Source organism: Danio rerio, chromosome 1 (assembly GCF_052040795.2).
Source record: "Danio rerio strain M-AB ecotype USA chromosome 1, GRCz13ab, whole genome shotgun sequence".
In the NCBI taxonomy this organism is placed as follows: domain Eukaryota; kingdom Metazoa; phylum Chordata; class Actinopteri; order Cypriniformes; family Danionidae; genus Danio; species Danio rerio.
This window is the reverse complement of record NC_141021.1, coordinates 17635001-17659640: the sequence shown is the minus strand read 5'-3', so window position 1 is coordinate 17659640 and position 24640 is coordinate 17635001. Positions and strand designations below refer to the sequence as shown.

At 33.6% G+C, this 24640-nt stretch overlaps 1 protein-coding gene and 1 long non-coding RNA gene across 2 annotated transcripts in view; both read right to left on the bottom strand.

The window, feature by feature from the left end:
- Positions 1-24640, bottom strand: part of LOC147846759 (uncharacterized) — a 1232122-nt gene that overhangs the window by 661799 nt on the left and 545683 nt on the right. The window lies entirely within an intron of this gene.
- tusc3 (tumor suppressor candidate 3) overlaps positions 1-24640 on the bottom strand; it is a 195535-nt gene that overhangs the window by 3314 nt on the left and 167581 nt on the right. Inside the window, 3 exon segments of the mRNA NM_001020560.2 lie at positions 1752-1842; positions 21616-21690; positions 23325-23388. Coding sequence (NP_001018396.1) covers positions 1752-1842; positions 21616-21690; positions 23325-23388 — 230 coding nt within the window.

The following is a 24640-nucleotide window of genomic DNA, read 5'->3' as shown; positions in this document are numbered from 1 at the left end:
CCATTAATAAACTGGTAGTTAACAAGTTATAAATGACTTGTTAAATAAAAGTTAAAGGTTCGTTAATTATTTATAACTGTGCCTTATAGATTGCTAATAGATAACTTACAAGCTGTTAGTTAACAAGTTGTAAAAGACTTCTTAACTGTATTTTAATTATTTATAACTATACCTAATACATTAGTAATAGATCATAAACAAGCGGTTAGTAAATAACTTAATGAAGACTTGTTAAGTAGCAGTTAATAGTGTATATATGTTATTGGGACGTTATTCTAAAGTTGTGGCTATTTTTTATTTATTAACTGTTAGTAAATGAGGAATAGTTGCAACGTTAGAATAACGTCCCAATACCATGCTTAAGCTAATAACTAATGTTTAACTAATATATTTACTCACACTTTACAGATCAGTTGTTCATCGTTTGTTAACCATCTACTAATACCAGGGAAACTTTGTAGAACAGCAAATGGATGGAACAAGTTCAAGCTACAGAAATTTGATGTGATAATTAAAATATAAAATGTTTGTATCTTAACCTTGTTCCACTTATAGGCTTTTCTGTGTGCTGTGTTTTACCAAAAAAAACTCCACAGATGAAATGTTGAACATTATGTTTAATGTATAGAAACACACATACTGAACCATCACATGGCAGTACAGTAGTATACAAGAATACAAACCCATGAAGTGCTAAATATGAAAACAAAATAAATAAAAATTTATTTTCTTAAAGTTCTACAAAGTTTCACTGGTGTTATTATATGGTGAACAACTGATCTGTAAAGTGTGAGTAAATATATTAGTTAAGCGTTTGTTAATAGCTTACATATGTTATGGGGACGTTATTCTAAAGTTGCAACTATTCCTCATTTACTAACAGTTAATAAATTAAAAACAGCTGCAACTTTAGAATAACGTCAAAATAACATATATACACTATTAACTGATACTTATTAAGTCTTATTAAGTTATTTATTAAGCGCTTGTTCATGATCTATTACTAATTTATTAGTTATTGTTTTAAATAATTAAAATACAGTTAAGAAGTCATTTACAACTTGTTAACTAACAGCTTGTAAGTTATCTATTAGCCACCTATAAGGCACAGTTATAAATAATTAACAAACCTTTAACTTTTATTTAATAAGTCATTTATAACTTGTTAACTACCAGTTTATTAATGGTCTATTACTTAGTTATAATGGATAGTTATTCTAAAGTGTTACCAATTTTTTTTTATATTATTTAATAGTTAAACATCATTTAAATTTTTTATAACATTGTCTAAATTGCATTTCACCAATGGAATTACAGCTCTAGGTATATAGATATTTAGTTGTATGTAAAATACTGACAAAATTCCTCCATATAAACACTAAATAGTGAAAAACTAAAAACAGCCAGGTTCATTTTGTGCATATAACATCCAAGAATAATCTGTTAGCCGTTTCTTGGTCCTGTCATTAGCTAAAATGTATAACTACTAGTCAGTGCAATTATTCTCAAGTTGACATGAAGTATTAACATTCATATCTCGGTGCTACTGTATGCATTTTACTGTGAGATTTTTCCGCCCTGCAAATCTAATGAACAAATGTAATCAAACGTCTCAGATGTTTTTAATACAACTTCAACTGAACCGAGAACATTGTTTGTAAAAGTCTAAGCAGAGAAAGCACTGATCCGGCAGAAAATTATATTACAAGGAAAAAGCTTTAGAACAATGACTTTTACCAGCTAAATCTTACCTGTAAGGATAGCCATGGTATTTTGATCTGAAGATGGACAGAAGGAAACTAAAGAAGAACACCACTAAACCAAGTCCAACAAGACAGATAACTGTAAAAACAGAAAAAACAGAAGCCCAATGAGTGTCACTCTCTTAATGAGCCGAATAATGCTTACATTGATTAAACTTAATTAGTATGCTGCGATGGTATTCTATAATGGGATTAAGCTGTTGGTGAAAATCGCTTTTCATGAACTTTGATCTGAACAGCTAATCCCAAACAGCCATCTTAAATTAAGCCATTACTAATGAATGAAACAATAATCGCTACTTAAATGCTTATAAAACATGCCGAATCAGCTGCTTTGTCCCTTATGTGATAGTGCCGAAGATTTGATAACCTGCTGAATCACATTATAAGGTGATTTTAAAGATTAGTCGATGCCTTAAACATTGTGCTGTTGGGGGAAAAACAGCTGATTTTATCAAAAGGGAAAAGACTGCAGCTCTGCATCAAAACCGGTTGAGACCTATTTCTTTCCCACCGTTCATGAGTATTGGCTTGATTTAGGGAGTGTATGTAAAATTGCATCCATATTCTGTGCTTTTATGCACTGATATGACAAATGTAATCTCTACTGCATCAAAGAGATTCAGAAAAATGCACTTATTCTCAGCCTTCATTTGTAGAGCTCTGATTGTACGATGTAACTGCTACATACTGAAGCCGGAGTCATTTTCTTTAACATGCCATTGTAAAGTGATAACAGGTCTATGGAATTGAAATTCAACGTCAAAAATGTCAAACCCTGATTTGCTCACAATAAAGGTTCTTTGCATAGAGTAAAAAAAATAATAATCTCAATATATGAGCAGCTGCATACCCTGCTGATGATATTTGATATTAACTTGACAAAAGTACATGCAAAGGGAGGTTTAGATGAACATGTAAGGTAAATTGTCACTTAAAGTCTTGTTAAAAACAGTATTATATTTTATGCAGTGCTGATATTTAAATTATTTTTATTTTTTTTCATTACCGGTGTAAATCGATACTTTTAAAATGTTACTCGTGCCAAAATTGAGCCTGAAACAATACTTTTAAAAAAGCCACAAAATGATAGTGGATGACATAGAAATATGTTTATCTTTGACAAAAAAAAATTAATAAAATAAATAAATTAATTAATTAAATAAATACATTAAATTAAACAATATATTAAGTTTAAAGCATAAATTAAATTAGAAGTAAATACAAAACACAACAAGAAAACCAAAACCACCTAATCCTACAATAAGAATTGAACAGCTTGAATTTCTGCAATTCTTTTGCAGAAATATGACCATATTTGCTCTCTCTGGCAAAATCACTGCTGTAGTACTACTGTCAGAAGTGCCAAAATGATTAATGATTCATGTTACAATAAAATATAACAAATTATTTTATTATAGCATGAATGTATGGTTTGCATGTTGCAGTTTACATTAAAATATACTACAAACATTTATAACATTTTGTATCATACATGTGTCTATTTTTTAGTGTCATCTTTTTGTTGTTGTTGCTGTAGCATGTTGGCAGTTGTCTTATCAGACTTTATTGATGTATTTAATCTAAAAATCCTTTAAGCTATTTTTTCTTTCGATAGTCTACAGAACAAAAAATCGTTATACAATAACTTGCCTAATTACCTTAACCTGCTTAGTTAACCTAATTAACCTAGTTAAGCCTTTAAAGGGCACCTATGGTGAAAAATCTACTTTTCAAACTGTTTGGACAGACGTGTGCAAGTATAATGTATAGACCGTCATATTGGGGTGATATAAACACACCCAGTCCTTTTTTTTAATTTACCAACATCAAAACGGTGGACCAATTGGAGCTGTTTTCAAAGAGACCGCAACTTGATGTAGGAAAGCGGTCCCCCCGCCCACCAATGTTGATTGACAGCATCGCGTCACGATCATATCCTCAGTTTGTTTGTTTACGTTCGTCATTTTCAGCGTGTGAGTCAAAGCGATATCACTACAGGAACACCCTTGCTCTATTTTAAGATATAAGGCTCTTTGGGCTCAACACAAGATCATTATTCTCCACATTATCGTAATAATCGGAATTATTGCTTGTACCTTTTGGTAGGTTTGCAAACATGTGTACTTTTCATTGCGTCTACCTTGAATTTCAGCCGTTTGCATTTCTCGCGAACACAGAAGCTCCCTATGATCTTAGATGCAGCTGGAAAAGTGCAAGCATGTTGCCTTATGTGCCTCTCTGCGTGGCTTGGCGCCGTACATTTCAGAATTCTGGGCGTGGGTTTCTGTCGGGGTGCACACAGCGGAGCTTCAGGTCGGCGGCTGGGCAGCCGCGGCGCCGTTGTGTTTGCCCTGGTGGAGGCTTGTGTTTGGAGTTCTGGAATGCATGGCGCTGCGTGGCATGACGATTCGGGACACTTCATGTTTCTGCCATGTCACTGAGAGTGTCTGGTGTGCCGTGTCGCAGCGCATTCGGTGCCTCAAAGTTTAAAGTTAATTCAGTGAGTGTGGTTATTAGTCTCGGAGTACAAGCTCGGCACTTGTACACAGAGACTATACAAACTATACAAAGACACAAATTATTTTGTACTCTCTGCTTGTCCGAGTCGTACATGTATGGCTGAATGCTTATCCTAGCTTAACGTCCCTCTCTCTGTCTGCCTGTCTGTTGCAAACACAGAGCATGGGAGCTCTTGGCTCCGCCCACTTGTAACATTGGGCGGGAAGCCGAAACTAATTTTCATGTGAAGCAACACGCCCCTAAAACAGCAAACTGTGTACACGCCCACAACATGACACTTTTTAACACATTAAATAAATAAATAAATAAATAAATAAATAAATAAGAAAAAACATCTGAACTGGGTTTTAAACTGAACTTAAACTGGCACACTCAAAAGAACCATAATACTAATATTAAATCATAAGAAAGGGGTAAACTATGTGCCCTTTAAATGTCACTTTAAGCTGTATAAAAGTGTCTTGAAAAATATCTAGTCAAATATTATTTACTGGCATCATGGCAAAGATAAAATAAATCTATGATTAGAAATGAGTTATTAAAACTACTATGTTTACAAATGTGTTGAAAAAACCTTCTCTCCGTTAATCAGAAATTAGGGAAAAATAAACAAGCGGTCTAATATTTCAGGGGGCTAATAATTCTGACTTACATTATAATTTAAAATACAGTATATGTGTTCAATAAAACAAATTGTAAAAGTATTATAAGTAATTATAAGTAATTGTCAATTTTTTATTTTATTTTAATGAGTTGAGTATACACTACAAAATTAACATCACCTGAGACTAATAAATGCTTTTGCAGTTTTCATAGTAAATTTAGTTCAATTAACTAATGCTTAGTAATGAGTCTTATTGTACAATGTCAACGAACAACAGGCCTAAGAAAATTCATTCAACATCTCCAGCATGCCATAGGAATAATCTACATGAAAATGTCTGAAAATAAATAGACTATTAAATCTTTATGCATTTGAAGCTGTGATGAACAACCACTAATATAGCAATCTAAATATATTTAAAAGTCTCTCTAATAGTTGAAATCTTTATAACAGTATTTAGAAGTGTTATTTTAAATGATGTTCATTATCAAACTATATTGTGTCATTGAATATCGGCACATGTCTAATATCTATATGGCCACAGTAGTTTAATTAACTATTAATATTGGTGTTATCTTGTTTAGTCTAGTGTTAGTCATCAAATAAATTGTTGTCAACTAACATTTTCTGCAATAGATATAACCAACAGAACTAACACCAGTGCACACAAATTAATAGGTTAAACAAATACTGTAATGTTACATCAGAAAATACAATTAAATAAATTATAATCAGTTGAAAGGTCAATTTTGATTTCATGGTGATTTCAAAAGCACAAGATGGTTTCCCAAAGGCTGTGTGTACATGCGAGAGAGAAAGAGAGAGAGTTGGTGAGTAGTAAACATATTAAAGAGCGAGGCAGTGGCAGCTGCTGTTTAGCTGAATGAGAAGCTAATCAGAGCTTAATCAAAGTGTGTTAACCTCCTCAAAAGAGGGGCACCTCCAATTACACCACACCACTAGCACTGTTCCTCTCCAGATTAGTCATCCAGAAACACCCTCTTATCCTGGGATCGCACCCTCAGAATACACACGAGCGCACACACAGACACAAGGCTTTTAATTTAAAGTTTCAGTATCTACTGAACTTCCCTAAAGACTTGTTTTCAAGGCCTCATGCGACAACGCTCTCTGAGACCTTGATGTTTTTCAAGCCTATTATCATTTCCCGACACATTACACAAGGCTTCCCATAAGACATGTGATAGTAGCCGCGAAAGGATTCTGTGTTATACAAAAAAATGACAAACATGACTAACTGAGATGTGACATTTAAAAGCTGCTAAACATTTATTTTCAGGGTCGTTTGGTCACGCGGTAACTAATGCGATGTTGCGGAAGAACGACGCAATGGTGCAATCACATTTGGCTGACTTTCCTACAACTGGATGGAGCAGCTTGCCGTAAATGATTCTGCGGGGGAAGTGTAGTTTGAAACTGAAGCATGGCTATTTTGATCAACTTCATTTAGCATCTTCCTATTTTAAATGCGCAGAGTCAGTGTGTTTCCACGACAGCCACTGAGTTTGATCAACCACTCACTGTGCAAGTATTCTTATTCTGCATAGTAGCAATTATTATTTGACGGCAGCTGAGTTAAAGGGCTTTTTTCACAGCCTGTACTTACTGCTTTAGGTAGAAGTAAACATGAATCAGTTATATTAATCCTTTACATCTATGTACAGTTGAAGTCAGAATAATTTGCCCTCCTAAATCATTTGCCCCCTGTACATTTTTTCCCAAATTTCAGTTTTTTTAAACACAATTCTAAACATAATAGTTTTAATAACACATTTCTAATAACTGATTTATTTTATCTTTGCCATGATGACAGCATACTATTTTACGAGATATTTTCAAGATACTAGTTTGGTTTTAAAGGCTTAACTAGGTTAACAAGTTAGGGTAATTAGGCAAATCACTGTAAAACAATTGTTTGTACTGTGGATAATTGAAAATAATACATTGCTTATGGGGGCTAATTATGTTGACCTTAAAATGGTTTTAAAAAGATTAAAAAATGCTTTTATTCTAGCCAAAATAACACAGATAAGACTTTCACTAGAAGAAAAAATATTATAGGAAATACTGTGAAAAATTCCTTGCTTTGTTAATCACCGTTTGGGAAAAAAAACAATGTATGTATGTATGAATGTATGTATGAACAGTATCCATGTATGCATCCATCCATCCATCCATCCATCCATCCATCCATCCATCCATCCATCCATCCATCCATCCATCCATCATGTATGCATCCATAACTACAGATCTATCCATCTATAACGATTCATTCTATTTCATAAATCTGATTGGACAATAACATTGTGATATTCTAGTGACAACAGCACTGCTCAACACTTTTAACAATTCACTTATCAGTATTCCTCATTGCGAGTGTTCTGGCAGAGAACTAAGCTCACTTTGGTTTGGCAAATATGTTGTTACTGAATAACATAATATATATTTTGAGAGTTTTCTTTTTAGACAAGAATGTATTGTTTAGAATTCTAAAAACAGCCTTACCACGGACAGTTCTTCCAGAATGTACTTTAGAATATCCTAAAGGGGTTAAACATAAAATTGTCTGTCTGTCTGTCTGTCTATCTATCTATCTATCTATCTATCTGTCTGTCTGTCTGTCTGTCTGTCTGTCTGTCCGTCCGTCCGTCCGTCGGTCGGTCGGTCGGTCGGTCGGTCGGTCGGTCGGTCGGTCGGTCGGTCGGTCGGTCTGTCTGTCTGTCTGTCTGTCTGTCTGTCTGTCTGTCTGTCTGTCTATCTGTCTATCTATCTATCTATCTATCTATCTATCTATCTATCTATCTATCTATCTATCTATCTATCTATCTATCTATCTATCTATCTATCTATCTAATTGGAATATTTATTCTCAATGATCTATTATTTTTTCGAACATAGACATATTTGTATGAGGACAAAGTTAATTGTTTATTCATTCATTTTCTTTTCGGCTCAGTCCCTTTATTAATCTGGGGTCGCCACAGCAGAATGAACCACCAACTTATCCAGCATGTTTTTTGCAGCGAATGCCCTTCCAGCTGCAAACCATCACTGGGAAACATTCATACACACTCATTCAAACACATACTCTACAGCCAATTTAGCCAACCCAATTCACCTGTACCACATCTTTGAACTTGTGGGGTAAACCGGACCACCCGGAGCAAAGAACATGCAAACTCCACGTAGGGATGCAAACTAAGCCAGCTGAGTCTCGAACAAGCGAGCCTCTTGCTGTGAGGTGATCATGCTACCCATTGCACTACCATGAGGCCAAGGTAATTGTTATTTTTTTATATTAATTACATACTATATTAATTAAATATATTACATCTAGATTTCCCAGTTCTGGGTTGTGGCTGGAATGGCATCCGCTGCGTATAAAATATGCCAGAATAATTGGTGGTTCATGCTGCTGTGCTAACCCCTGATAGATAAGAAACTAAGCCAATGAAAAATGAGTGAATGCCTGAATGAAAGAATTATATCTAGATGAAGGCCATCAATATGCTGATTTTAGCCATGTTTTGCATTTACAGTTTTATTAGAAGGTTATTTGTTTGTTTTTAACCCTCAAAGTGCCAGTAGCTATTGAGGTGCATTTTATAAATCAGATATAGGACTGCAGTTTCAACTAAACCAAAGAACTTAGAATTACAAAGAAGCGACACTCATGATGGCAGGCAGCTGCTTTGTTTTTTATTTATTTATTTAAAAAGCAAATTAAAGCTGAGATACAACCTGAAAGACGACAATACAACACTTACTATCACAATCATCAGCACTTTTAATAATTTATTTTACAGACTTATAATATGCTGTTGTTCTATTGGAATTTTCACTCCAAAATGGCCACTGTGCCATCTAGAGGCTGTTTTCCAAATCTCACTAGAGTGTCGCCTTGATTCTATGCTCTTTGACTAAACTGTCTTTTAATATTCTTTAAATGAAATAAAAATGTTCCATGTGATTCCTTCTTGTTGTTCTACAACACAAACTAAATTAACTTTTTACAAATTTAAGTGCAATGAACATAAAAATATTGATTTGTCCCAAAAATAACTTAAAAGGCACCTATGATGAAAATCATCCTTTAGAAGCTGTTTGGACAGAACTGTGTGTAGGTATGGTGTGTCTTCAGTCATATTGGGGTAATATAAAGACAATAAGTCTCTTTTTTAAGTTTCCTGATGTTAAAATAGGATTCAAATCCCTCTCATTTTGAGGACCACCACAACGTGACTTAGGAGTGTGGTTTCCCCACCCACCGAATTGACTGAAAGCCGCATATTAACATGTGTCCATAATCAATCATATCAATAAGACAGGATGTGCGCAAAACAACTGAGATTAAGAGATCTGTTCAGCTCTCGGTTATCATCAATCATCATCAAGTGTGATCAATAATGAGTTTTACAAGTTTAAAACTTTTTTAAAACAGTGCATGTTTGTAATGAATAACAGCGATTTTACCATCTTTATCACTACAGCCGCGTGTTAGTACAATAATAAAAGAAGAAGCTTCTATCACGGTTTGTGGACGTCAAATCAGGTTTATTTTGTTTATTTTGAACGGATGTGCATTCAGCAGTGGATTTAAAAGTATATCCTGTCTCATTTTTGTGCAAAAACATGTCTTCTGTCTGTGTGTGTCTGTGCGTGACCTTTGTAACAACATTGTGCATGACTAATCGTTGCAGAAAGGCTTTAACTCCACAACAAATACATCAAATAATCATTGGGAAAATTCTTACTATAGTATTTCTCACAAATGTTATGTGAGATCTGCTTCTTTCATGTCTGTCACTGTGCTGTTTATCTGACACAACTGAGGTGGAGATTGAGGAACACTCTGACAGGCATGTGGGAACGGATGGTGAGGAGAACTAGCATTAAAGGCACAGGCAACACAAACAGCTACACTGTGTTCAGAGCCAAAAAATCCAATATTCTGAAAGGTATGATAAATAATCTGATGGGTGTTTTCAGCTGAAACTTTACAGACAGATTCTGGAGACACAAATGACTTATCTTTAATCTGAAACAAGGGGTAAAATAGGTCCTTCTTCATTTTGGGCTGACAACACTAAACATTTACTATAAAACCCTACTCTTACTTTTAACCATGGAAACTCACATACTGTATTGGATTCTTACAATTGTTTCTATTTTCTACGGAAACAATGCAGACATTTTGGTTAAGGGGTACTTAGAAGACACATAGGTGAATAATTACGCTATCTAACTATACAATCTGTGATCCAAATAATTAATGGTCCCTGAAAAATATGCTTATGCATGTGAACACCGAGTTTATTTCGTAGCTGAGGTATATGGTCCTTGTGTATGATAGTAAAAAGCAGTTTATTACGTTACCGCTTTTGGGTTTACACACTGAACATCTGGACCACCGATCTGGTGCAAATACACACGCCTGCTGTTGTGAGCAGTTTTAAAGCAACTTTGTTTTTATCTTTTTTTAATGCACATCAGCTCTCTAGAACAATCATTCATAACTTTTTTTTTGTCTTGGAAAACATGGAGACTGTCACTCTTCAACAGCTTCACCTCTAGTTTTTACAAGAGCGTGTTTTGTTTTCTTCCGGATGGCACAGCATACAATAGTTTGCCCTCGGCTAGGCATTAAATATAATTTTTATGATGATGAGCCTAATAAGATACTTCATCTGCTTTCTTTACAAATGCTTTTAATTCGGTGTAATGGGCTATTCCCTCTAAACGCTCCGTCCCAAATGTATTAATATGGTTTATAAAGATATTATTGGAATGTTAAGGAATATATCATGTTATATTCTGTCAGCAGAATCTGTGGCATGGGAAAAATGGTCACACTTTACAATAAGGTTTCATTGGTTAATGTTAATGTATTTACTAACATAAACTAACAAGAAAGAACTCTATTTCCATTGATCAGTGCTTAATTTGAGTCGAGTCTTGCCACATCCTGTTCCGGGAAATGTCAGATATTCGTGTTTTGCATTCCAGTATTTATTTTAATTGATCTAGCATTAACTTGTACGTGGTGAATACCTGAAGTTGAAGCAGAAGGCATGTTTAACTATTGGCCCTCAACAAGTTTTTGGTCAATCATCTTTGTTACGTTTACAATCACTCTTATTGGTTGGTGAATGTTTTGCACATAATTAGCAACAAAAATAAATAATGGCATAGTGGCCAACCTAAATTATAATTTCACTAGCATTCACGCATATTTTAATTTATTATTATTTTTTTTTAAAACCATGAGTAAATCTAATAATGAGCCTGATAAAAAGAGATCTTGGGAAGATGGAACTGATTTCCTAAATCAGGAAAGTGGGAAACAGAAGCAAAGTGTAGTGATCAGCGGTAAAGCCAGGAACTTGTGGAAATTAAAATTTGGAAATTATTATCCAATACAAACAAATAATGCAGAGTTAACTACTCTGGCCCCATTTTTTAAGTTTATCAGAAAAGTGCCAATTCTAGACTAATGTAAGACAGTATCTTATCAGTATCTGTTCTTTGTTGACCTGAAAAACAGATGTGTTAAGAGCCCACAATTTGAAAAATGGCTTCTTGGTCCAATCAACATTTAACATGGTCTCAGACACAGAGAGACACGTGGATCACAATAACTCCACCTTACAAAAGAGAGACAAATAAAATATTTCACTATAGCTTTGTATTCAAATGATCATGTATATATATATATATATATTTAATATGCACTTATTGAAATACGTTTTTTTTTTCTATATCTATTTTATAGCTTGTGCATCAAAGGGTTAATATTTAATAAATCCAATTATCACTACATTAATTGGTGCATTAATATTAATATCAATGCCAAAATGATGATGTTAATATTAGTTGTAATTCCAATTATCACAACAAAAGTTCACAACATTCACAAGTCAGCCAGAAAACATAACGGAAGAGGTAACTGTGGGCTCTTCTTGAAGATTAGACAGAGTGAGTCATTTAATTATCTTTGTTTCACTTGGAAGTGAACTGAATGTCAGTGGTGAATGACTGAATAGTGATGTGTCATATTTATGTTTGTTTTTATCCATGATTGACCTATAACATTATATGGCACAATCTATCAATATTTAGTGATGTCATGTTCAGTGAAAAATAAAATTGTTTAGTGGAACAGTGGTAACTTTCATTTCCCGGTTTTGTTCCAGAAATTAATAATTTTTAACACTGGCATTAACAAAGTCAGTTATAAATGTATTTTTCATTGTTTGTTCATTTTACAGTAACTAATATAACCTTAGAGCAAACTTTGATACCATAATAGTAATAATAATAATAATACTGATAATAATAATAATAATAATAATAATAATAATAATAAACAATAATAACAATGATGATGATAATAATATTAATAATAATAATAATAACAATAATAATGATAACAACAACAACAACAACAACAACAACAATAATAATAATAATATTAATAATGACAAAAAAAATAATAATGTATATTATCAAAGTAAATTATAAATTAAATATTAAATAATAAATAATAAAGTAAATTGTTGAAGACATTTAAGATTTTTTTACTACTTTTTAATACATCAATTGTTATACTTTTATGATTTAGAAGACTGCATATGAGACCAAAAATAGACAGAAGAGCTGTTTAGTTGTTTACGAATCTTTCTGCAATTACCTGTATAAACTCTTTCAATTATTACTGAGTATTTTGTGTACTGAGAAAAACAATAAAAACAGACACTCAATTTTCTATTTGTTGGAGGGCAGTGAACAGGATTTTTTCTGCATGTAGGTCGACTCCTCTAAACCTTTTGGAAAAAGTCAATATCCATTAAAGTCTCATGGTGTTGCATTACTAAAGCAGTTTGCAGCATATTATTTTGACTGTGGAAAACAAACAGTGAGTGTTTTTCTTTTTTCCTGTTATAAAAAGACCTGTATACAAGCTGTCTGCCTTGATGTGATACATTAAAGAGCCAGAATATATAGTTCTTTAAATATCTCAGGTCACTAAGCATCAGCATTTGCCATAAGCCAATGCTTTTGCTGATGCATATGCAGTAAGACTGTTTAAAACACTATCTACTCCACATCGAAAAATAACCCAGGCACATCTCACAGCAGTTTCAAAGTGGTGAAAGTTTCAAAGAAAGTGGTGATAAAAAGTGTGTTAATGTTTTATGTAAAAGATAAATGCAGATATGACATTAATTTATACTGCTGGTTAATGCATTGGTTACTTTGGCAATGTTTAAATCAAATGACTGCAAACAACAAACTCCACATACATAATATTGTTTTTACATATTGCTTCTATAAGATTTATGAGTTGTTTGTTAAAGAGGTAGTTGTTAGTTTTGTAGCATTCATTTATTTTTGAATGTGTTAAATTGTTAAAAAAATGACAAAATAAATTGTTGTTTTAAGTTCAAAGCTATATGCTTTCCTTTTAAATTAATATTGCTAGGTATAAATAAATAAATAAATAAATAAATAAATAATTAAATAAATAAATAAATAAATAAATAAATAAATAAATAAATAAATAAATAAATAAATAAATAAATAATTAATTACAGCGGGGAAGATAAGTATTGAACACGTAATGTTTTTTTTTCTTTCTTGGGATTAATATTTCTAAAGGAGATGTTAGCATGGAATTGAACCAAATTTGCATAAAAACTCAAACAATACAAACATAAAAAAAAAAACTTTAACAGAGTATAACAATCTTGATGGTTCTGTGGGTCTTGTCTATCAAATCTGAGCTTTATTTTGTATTTTCTATTGGATTCAAGTCAGGTGATTAGCTAGCCCATTCTACAGCTTGATTTTCTTTTCCTGAAAGAGTTTCCTTGGCTGTGTTTTGGATTATAGTCCTGCTGAAATGTACACTCTGCTGTCATCTTCATCATCCTGCTGATATAGACGTTGGACTGAAGAAGCTAATATTAATTTACAATGAAAACGGTCAGTGGGTTGCTGAATAACTAAGAGATTTCAGCTGCTGTCTGGGCTTTCACTGCCTTTCTACACCCCCCTTTCTTCATGTGTTCAATATATTGTCACTGAGTGATTCCATTTTATTGCACATAACTTAATTTGTAAACTTATTAGATTTGGTTTCTTTTTTATATATATTAATTTCATTGGTTGTTACCAACAAGTCAACAGCACCTTTAGAAATTTGTTTTTTTTTTTTGAGGAAAATGGTCACGTTTAATACTCATTTACCCCGCTGTAAATACATAAATAAACTGCTGCTTTTTAAATGAGCTGAATAATGCTATCTTTGACAACTATATATATATGTAGTATATATTATGTAGTTAACTTAATATTTTTTTTAGTTTGTTAATTGTTTTGTGTTGGGATAACATGGATAATTTACATTAGCCTAACTACCTGGGTAACACATTGCTAACCCATTGTCAGCATATAAATAGTTTAATTTGTTAGCATATAAAATGTTTAATAATGTTTTAAACTGATCAAAAGTGGCATTTATAAAAGCATTTGTTTGAAAAAAAAAACACAAAAACATTTTCAGTTTAAATATATGATATATTTTTTAAATAGTTTAACCAATTGCAGTGGTTCCCTGTATGGTTACTAAAGTGTTTTTTTATTATTATTATTATTATTATTATTATTATTATTATTATTATTATTATTATTATTATTATTATTACTATTATTACAGAAACAAGGTCAACCCCACACATACACCCAAAAAATTGTTTGCTATTTGTTCAAACTACTTAAAATTAGGTGAAACAACAATTCTTGAGTTTTTTTTTTTTTTTTGGCATAACTTGTTTTTTTGTTCAATCAACTTAAATTCAAACAAAACTAATAAGTTAAAGTAATTACTTAATGCTGTCTCAACGCGAATTGATTGTGTAACCCAACATTTTTCACAGTCTGCATTAAACCAAAGAGACTGCATTCAAGTTTTCTACATTTGAATAAAGCTGACATGCTTATTAATGCATAAAAACTAAACACTGAATACAACATGTAAAAGACAAATTACAGAAGCACACACAGATTACTACAGACACCATTTCCATGAGTAAGTTCATCTTTGTGACATGTGCTTCAAAGCCCAAGCGTGCATATATGCGCATACATATGCATGACACACTCGCACATATCTCATCAGTCAGAACTTATTACTCCAACCCCATTGCATGAATTAGTCAGTGTGCACATCTTATGTACCTCAAGTGGCTGACAGAGGGTCACCCAGCAGTGTCTACAGAGCAAACATCTGCCTTAACTGCAGGCTCTTCCATCTCCTTTCACACCCCAAGAGAGGGGCTTTAAAATGCACTGTGAAATATGATTGTCATTTTAAAATGTAAAAAACTGTAAAAGGCTGCAGTAAAGATCTGAAACCTGTAGGTCACAATATTTGAATGTACTATTCGCACTATGAACAAACCATTAACTAAGACAATAAACCACTTATTAGCTGCTTATTAATAGTAAGGTAGTAGAAGGGTTCAGGTATTTGGAAGAATTAGGGATGTATAATAATATCAAGTACTAATAAACAGTTTATATCCTAATGATATAAGGTAATAATCAGTACTTAATAGTGTGAATTGTTACTTAACCTAAAATGTTGCCATTTTTCTTAACATAAAAAAAAAATCTTCACAGTGATTAATGGGAAATTTACCAAAATTCCCTGCTTTGTAACTTCACTTTTAATCTGTTTTAGTGACATGACAACTGCAAAAAATAAAAAAAAATCAAATATTCAAATAATGAGCAAAGTAATGGGGTTAGACAAACCATATTTTCTTTACCAATAACACACAAGCCTCTCCTACAAATGAGCACTGGAATTATGATTGCCGGACCGATGGTTTCTGTGCAGTATTGCCAAAAGTGCCAGGAGTAAAAATGTTACAATTTACCCCACCTGCGGGACAAGTTGTAACAGACAGGGGGTTAGTTGTAACACGTGCATTTAAAGGCAGATTTCACACAATTAATTAAAATTAAGTTTATTTTAAATAGTAGCTATTTTTTCTCAGTAACTGGCTCATTTTTTATTCTACATAGCATAGTATTTTTTATGAAGTTATTTGTTTATTGGATAAACACATTTGAATCTATTTACATTATTATCCATTTTTATACAATGCAATTATTTGCATTATTAGCAATAAAATATATTTCTTCTATTAAAATAATATTTTCTATTAAAAAACATTTTTATTTAAAAAGTTCTCAATATTACACTAATATATATATGTACATGTTTAATTAGAGTCCAACAGTGTAACTAACCCTGCTGTGTCATGTTTTTCAAAACTGGCCAGCAGTCACTGTGTGTTTCTTACATCTTTCAAAATGGTTTTATCTTTTATCCTAGAAAACGGTAATCACAGCAATATAAGATGTTACATTCATACTTTCACAGATTTAAAAAAAAAAAAAATATTGAGTATAATAAAAAATACTTTTATTCTGCAAAAATGGTTTCTCCTGCGTTTCTCGTCCAAATTTCGGCAAAATTTTTTCCATAATCGGAAGACGTCTGCTGACACTGTAGTGAAAACCTCGGAAATATGCCATGGTTAACCCTGAGTAGATACCTTAAAACTGTATTACATTTAAACACTGTAAAACCCAACAGTCAACTTTAACAAATGAAATGAGTGTAGTTAACTGAAAATTGATTGAAATTTAATTCTACTCATTTGAAAAGAGTTTTGAACTCAGTGTTGAAGGTCATGTGTTAATTAAATACCTCAATTCTTTAACTTAAATGGAGTAAGACTAATCATATAGATTAGTTTTTTGACTCAAATGGTTTGTAGAAATTGGTTTCCTCGAACAGTTTGAGCTGCTCTAACTTATTTGGTCTTACAGTACAGAGTTGGTTTGAGTTCTCTTCATTTATTGGGTTTACTGTGCTCAAGTTGCTTCGTTACCTTGCTCTCTACAAATAATCTCAGTCTTCTCCGTAAAATATCCAAAATCACCAAATGTTTCTGAGATGAACTGATAAGATTTTAATAACGTAGATTCATATATGCATAATAGTTGATTAACAATGACAGGTGTAGGAAAATCCCCATGCCGGGCAGACCAGGTGTCACCGGCAGTTTAATTGTCTACTGCGCTAACATGACCTCTGACCCTGATGCCATAGCCCTGGCATGGCAGATGATGGCCGCGGCAAATTCAGGTGGCGCAGGGGGAAATGCGAGACACAACCTCTGGGGAGAGAGAGTCAAGAAGGTGTGTGTCGCTAAATCACACGCTAATGTGAGCTTTATGAAGAATATAAATCATTTCAACACAGCCGCTTGTCTAGATCAAGTCTAATCTTATATATACCATCTTACTGTGAAACAACTAGATTTGCATTTCCCCAAGGATATGGCACAGCTTAGGATTTACAGTAGGCTTTGGTTCTCTGTAAATGAAATGCCACATCAGATCTGCTTTAAACATTGTTAATGCGTTAGAGTCACATTATGCGACACCGTCTTTTGAAGGCTATAGAGCAAGGCTGGGAGATTTTTGAGTAGGCAATCAAAGAAGCGCATGAATCGCTGGGTTTTTGGATGAGCTGTATTCGGAAGGATTCAATTGACAACTATTCAGTGCAAGCTGTAAGTACCCTAATCCACATATTCCCTACAGCATCCCTACAGAATTATTATGTTTTTTTTTTTAAATGTTAGAATGGTGTTTTAAGACCTCCAAATATCCGGTTCAAATCAGGTGAGTTAACACAGGTGAACAAAAGCACCAATCTCATTGGTCAACCAGTTTTCAATGTAGTATAGGATGTGTTTTTTTTTTAATGACACTTTTATGCCTGGTGTTTTGCACATCGGTTTGCATGCTCACACTGACATGCTTTGTTTAGTCACGAGGCACTGAGTTTTCACACCTTGCTCATTTAGGCCCTGTTTACACTAATATCATTTAATTTTAAAAACACTGGCATTTCATCTAGCGTTTTTGAAAAGATCTCCATCCACACTACACTGCTGAAAACGCACATCACGTGATTGCACACACACTCTGGCATGCGCTGCAGCGTATGTGCACGTCTGAGCTCCAGACAGTCAGCAGGTGCTTTGAGCACAACTCCCCAAGTGAGAGCAGCGCACGTCAGACAGGATATCAAGGATATGGCTGCGTCCGAAACCGCATACTTCCATACTATATAGTACGCTAAAATCAGTATGTGAGGCGAGTAGTATGTCCGAATTCATAGAATTCGAAAATCAGTATGCGGGAAGTACCCGGATGACTTACTACTTCCGGCAGGTTTATGGAGTGTTATAATTCTGACATGCTTTGTTTAGTCATGAGGCACTAAGTTTTAACACCTTGCTTATTTAGGCCCTGTTTACACTAATACGTTTTAATTTTAAAAAGGCGTTTTATAATCAAAACAATCCACGTTCACACTGGCATTTCATCTAGTGTTTTTGAAAAGATCTCCATCCACACTACACTGCTGAAAACGCACATCACGTGATTGCACAGAATTTATTATATTTTTTTAAATTAATTAATTAATTCATTCATTCATTTTCTTTTCGGCTTAGTCGCTTTATTAATCCGGGGTCGCCACAGCGGAATGAACCGGCAACAGATGTTTTAAGCAACCGATGCCTTTCCAGCTGCAACCCATTACCTGGAAACATCCATACACACTCATTCACATTCATACACTACGGACAATTTTAGCTTACCCAATTCTCCTGTACTGCATGGCTTTGGACTTGTGGGGGAAACCGGAGCACCCAGGGAAAACCCACGCGAACAGAGGAAGAGCATGCAAACTCTACACAGAAACGCCAACTGACAGCCGGGGCTCGAACTAGAGATCTTTTTGCTGTGAGGCGATTGTGCTACCCACTGTGCCACCATGCTGCCTATTATTTATTTATTTATTTATTTATTTGTTTGTTTGTTTGTTTGTTTGTTTATTTATTTATTTGTTTTTATTTATTTAATAATTTTTTTGGAATATTTATTTATTTATTTAATCATATTTATTCATTTTTATTTATTTACTTTTTTAATTACGGTTTATTTTTGGTGACGCAGTGGAAGGTTGCTGGTTTGATTCCGCTGTGGCGACCCCAGATAAACAAAGGGACTAAACCGAAAAGAAAATGAATTAATTAATGACAGTTTAATTTTATGTAATAATATTATTATTGTTATTATTATTATTATTATTATTACTATTATTATTATTTATTTATTTATTTATTTTTTTTACTCATGTGGGGGTCAAGATTCAAATTCCAAGTATGATGGATATTATCTTATTACTCAATGTAATTTTCTGACACATTTTTGCACAAAAATGTTTAATAAAAATATATTTGGAAATAATTGCATGCACTTTAAAAGCATTTCAGGCCCCCTAACCACTGTCATAAAAATGAACAGTCAAAAAAAAACATGTTTTTAATGCGTTGAAAATGTGTTTTAGCAAGGCAAACAAGTTCGTCATTTCACTCCAAAAATGTAAAAAGCCATTTCCGCTGCTGTCACCTCAGAATAATTACATCTTTTTGAATGATGTGGCAACAAAGGGGTACAATTATATGCTCACTGTTGGATTTCAGATTAAACCAACAAGTGATAGCATGTCTTAAGAGAATTTCTTGTCTAATTGTACAATGGACTAAACATGCATAATTGAGTAAACACCCAGTAAATGGCCTGCAAACCACGCCAAAGCATTAGCATGTTTGCTTAGAAATTTTCCAAGGCCAAACACCAATCACACCATGCAAATAACTAAAATAATCAAGTTACTTCCTATGAGTCTGACAGAAAGAGCCTTCTGAATATGCTGAAAACGAGTTGATTAGCAGTACGCTTTTCATAGTCTTGGTTTCAGTTTCCTTCAAGAGGCATAAAAGCAGCATATTTTTTCTTTTGCTTGCTGATACAGTGTTGTGTTTTAAAAAGAGTGTGTGTTCAGCCACTGATAACCGAGAATGAGTGTGCGTCATGCATACGTTTGCTATCAACTCCAAGTTTGAGTCTCTGTCCCACTTACGAGTTTGCCTCTGAGCTTCTCACATCAAACTCGTTGTCAGTCTCCTTCTCTAAAAGCTTCTCAGGGGTTCCCAAAAAAAACAAGCATCGCTCCAAGACTCTGATAGACGAATAGTTTTTGCGTGTATTATCACTGCATTAGCTGTGGAGACCACTTAATGCGATGGCCTCCATCCCACCTCCAAAGAGTCATCCCCAGCTTTGATATGCAAATGAGATGAATTATGGGTAATATGTAAATGCCGAGTTATGTAAATGAGGAGTTATTTTTGTCTTGGTTTCCGACTCACCTCTATGGCAAACAAGAGGAGAGTTTTTTTTTGTTGTTTCTGATTTTAGATCTCTCCTAAAAAGACCGGAGCTCTTTATGCACTACGCTGGGAGACAAATGCTTGTAATTACTGTATGTGTGTGTCAGCATTAGTGTATAATTGTGGTAATTGCGGATTGTGTTTGCGTGGGTGGTCTTGTGTGAGTTGCAGCAGTAATGAATATGGAGCTCAGTGTAAATGCGGAGCACATGTCATTTAAACCATACTTGTGTTATTAACTCCTGCTATTAAATACCTCTCAAACACACAAACCCACTAGAAATGAGATGGAAATAGAACCAATATTGTATTGGAATAAGTGCGCTTTAATGAAATACACAATTGGAGAAATTATTCTATCATTATTAATAAAAATAAATAAATAAATAATAATAATAAATTATTTGTTTTACTTATAAATAAATAAATATATAAATATACAAATAAATACATACATACATACATACACACACACACACACACACACACACACACACACACACACACACACACACACACACACTGCTCAGCATAATTGAGTACATCCCATTTTGAAAATGCATATTTTTATCCATTTCTCAGTGTATATAGCGAAGATATTTTTTGTGCCTCAGAATAAAAGATTTATTAAAATAGTATACAAAAAGCTTGTATATATATTGTATATATATATATATATATATATATACTATAATAAAAAAGCTGTGTGTGTTTATATATATATATATATATATATATATATATATATATATATATATATATATATATATAAACACACACACAAGCTTTTTTATTTTTAGTAAATTTGCAACAATTTAAAACAATCTTTTTTCACAATTTTGAGAAAATAAATTAATTTAATCCATTTTGGAATACTGTAAGGTTGTAACAGGAAAAAAAAAGTGGAAAGTGGAAAAAGTGAAGTGCTATGAACACTTTACGAATGCACAATATATAGGCATATCTCATATATAATTTTTCAAATTACTTGACCAAAAAAACTATAATAATATAAAGACAGGTAGCAAATAATATAAAAAGTAGATGTTTAACAATAAGATAACACAAAGGAAAAAATGCACATACAGTATTATAAAATTGGTGTAATTATTATTTATTAAAAAACGCCAGAAAGGACTGTGTGTGCATTTATGTAAATATTTTTTACGTAAAATAAATGCAATCTTGCTTCAAAAATATCATGATTATTAATTTAAAACTTACCTTTGAATGGTAAAGTATCACAGTTTCAGGTTAATAACTTTTTAAACAATTTATTTTAAAAAGAACAAATGAATGAAGTCTCAAAACTTACTTCTGCGTTTACCAACGTCTCCCTTTGAGGTGGCGGCTTCATTTAGAAGGACCATTCCCATCGTGATTGCCGCATCTGAGATGGAAGTCAAGGAATGACTATAGTTTCATAGATATGATGTTTACATAGTGCCTGCAAAACAGCTCATTCACTTGACAAAACATAACTCTAACAGACCAGGAAATTTCAATCAATTTTAATCAATCTCCAGTGAATGGAGACCAGACACTTTTGAACTGTGAGCACATTTCAGTCGACCTGAGGGAGTTTCAGGAAGAAGCTCTGCCAGAAGCTCTTCTTTCTCCTCCAGACGCTGAGCAGAAGGTTTTCTAACTGTCTGTCCACTCTGGAGCCATCAGGCACGGTCAACAAATCCAGCGTAATTACATGGGACATTCACACAGAGAACAGGCAAACCCTATATGGTCAGGTGAGCAAACTGTGTGGACAGCATGTTTGAGAGTTCTATATGGATAAACACAGAAATGTGGACGAGCATTTCATATGGCAGAACTCTGATGGGTTTCCACAATCACAGACATGGCAAGATATTCAAAATGATCTAAAATAATTAAGTGGACAAAATGTGTATTATTCAGTGTATTCATAATTTAGTGTTTCTATTTTTAAAATATAAAAAAGTATATACAGCTAAAGTCAAAATTAGCCCTCCTATGATTTATTAAATACTATGAAGTATTTCCCAAATGATATTTAATAGAGCAAGGAAATTTTCACAGTATGTCTGACAATATATATATATTTTTAACCATTTTAAGGTCATTATCAGGGTTGAGTCGATAGATGATGCCATTGTCCATAGATAATGGCCGAAAGACATCACAATGTTGAGCCGGCATCGCGATCCTCAGCCCCGTTCCCATCGTAGCAGCAATATGCTCACGGAAATACATACAAGCCCCGTTTACACTAAGGCCAAATTACAATTCTATTTTTGTACCCCTACCTCTTCCCCTTGGCCCTTAAAACCAAGTGTGAAAAGGAAGGGCTTCAAAATTTAGCAGGTCAGCACTACAGCACCGTCACACGTCAATATATGTCATCGCAATCTCTTGCTTCATATGAGATCAGACAATCACGACTGCTGTAGGCATATATTACGTTATCATAACAATCTGATGTGGAAATAAGATGGTAACTGTGTATTTACACGGCCATATTCATCTTTGTAAACACAGAAACAACGTTAACATTATAGCAGACACTGCCCATTGCCGGGCACAAGTCTTTTCAGACAGGGTATTCGAGTGTCAGAATGTTGTGGGACTGCTGCACAACATGTCACGTGTCACAGTGTCAGTTCACTGCTTCAATCTTTCGCTTTCCTGCCTGTACTTAGTAATTTTAGCAAAAACTCAAATACTGTTGGTTTGTATCATGCATGTCAGGACCATAGGTGGCTATGTTTAAAAAAACAAAACAAAACAAAACAATATGTGATTCCCACAACGTCACCATTTCAACAACAGTATTGTTTTAACAATTTTTTAAAAACTTGCATTTTTAGGTCTGTGTGTGTGTAACATGTTGAATGAGCAGCGTCTTACAGTAACACATCCTACATTTTCAGCTGTTAACAGAATGACGAACAGATCTGTATGAAGTCAGAGGGTTATTACAGTTCACTTCATTAACAGAACAAAGTGACAGCTCCATTGTGAAGGGGGAGGTTTTATGAGAAAGGATATTCAACAGAAGAATAATGTGAGATTCAGCCACAAATTGAGCTTGACTGCTGCCATGGATGTAGCTCTGAAAAAGACAGAAAGAAGAAAAAAAATAAGATGACAAACAAGCAGACAATAGACATTTCAAGCCTTACTTTCACACTGCCATATCACTGTATCCTATAATGCCACAGCTCTTTCATAAGTACACTTTATTATATTTATTATACGGCATGGACGCAAACCACACACAACACAACAACACAATAAAAATAAAATCATGATGCTTAGAAGAGAAAAGGTCAGAGAGAAAACAGTAAAAAGACAAGAAAAAAATCCATAAGGTCAAAGCAGACGAATGTCAGGATAAAGAGATAATCTATAGATTAAAATCAAAAGAAAACTTCAATGTGTCAATGAAAAGAGCGCTCACGCACTCAAACATCAAGTCGTATTGACATCTGCTCTATAGAGTAAAAACCACTCTAAATCAAGCTCAAACAAAAACTTCTTTACTCTAAGGCAGATATAGCGAAGAGTGGATGAACATTCAATAAAAGATTTTCAAGCCTTGAAAGCTTTCTAAAACGTCCTCAACTTTATGATTTGACAGATGCAATCTGACAGAAAACACTTTTAAGGAGGCAGTTTCAAACATTGACTGAACTAATTGTATGCTTATTCTCACCCTCTAATCGCTGGAATTTGGGAAAAAATACGTCTGTGGTGTAAAAAAAAGAAAATTATTATAAATATATAGTTGAAGTCAGAATTATTTGGGCGCTTTTGAGATTATTATTTTTTTTATTAATTTCAAGACAGTCAAACGTTTACATACATTTCCTTGATATACTTTTTTTTAAACTTTGCTTTTAAACTGTATAACTTTGGACATATGTTTTGGGTATCCTTCCACAAGCTTCTCACAATAGTTTGGAGAAATTTTGGCCAATCGTCCTGACAGAATTGGTGTAACTGAGTTAGATTTGTTGACTGTCTTGCTCGCATAAGCTTTTTCAACTCTGCCCAGATATTTTCTATGGGATTGAGATCAGGGCTTTGTGATGGCCACACCAAAGCATTCACTCTGTTGACCTTAAAGCACATTTTAACTAATTTGGCAGAATGCTTAGGGTCATGGTCTGTTTGGAAGACCCATTTGTGGCAAATATTTAATTTCCTGGCTGATGTCTTGAGATGTTGCTTCAGTATTTCCACATAATGTTCTTTCTTCATGATGCCATCTTTGCGGTGAAGTGGACCTTTCCCTCCTGCAGCAAAACAGCCCCACAACATGATGCTGCCGGCCCCATTTTTTACAGTTAGGATGGTGTTAT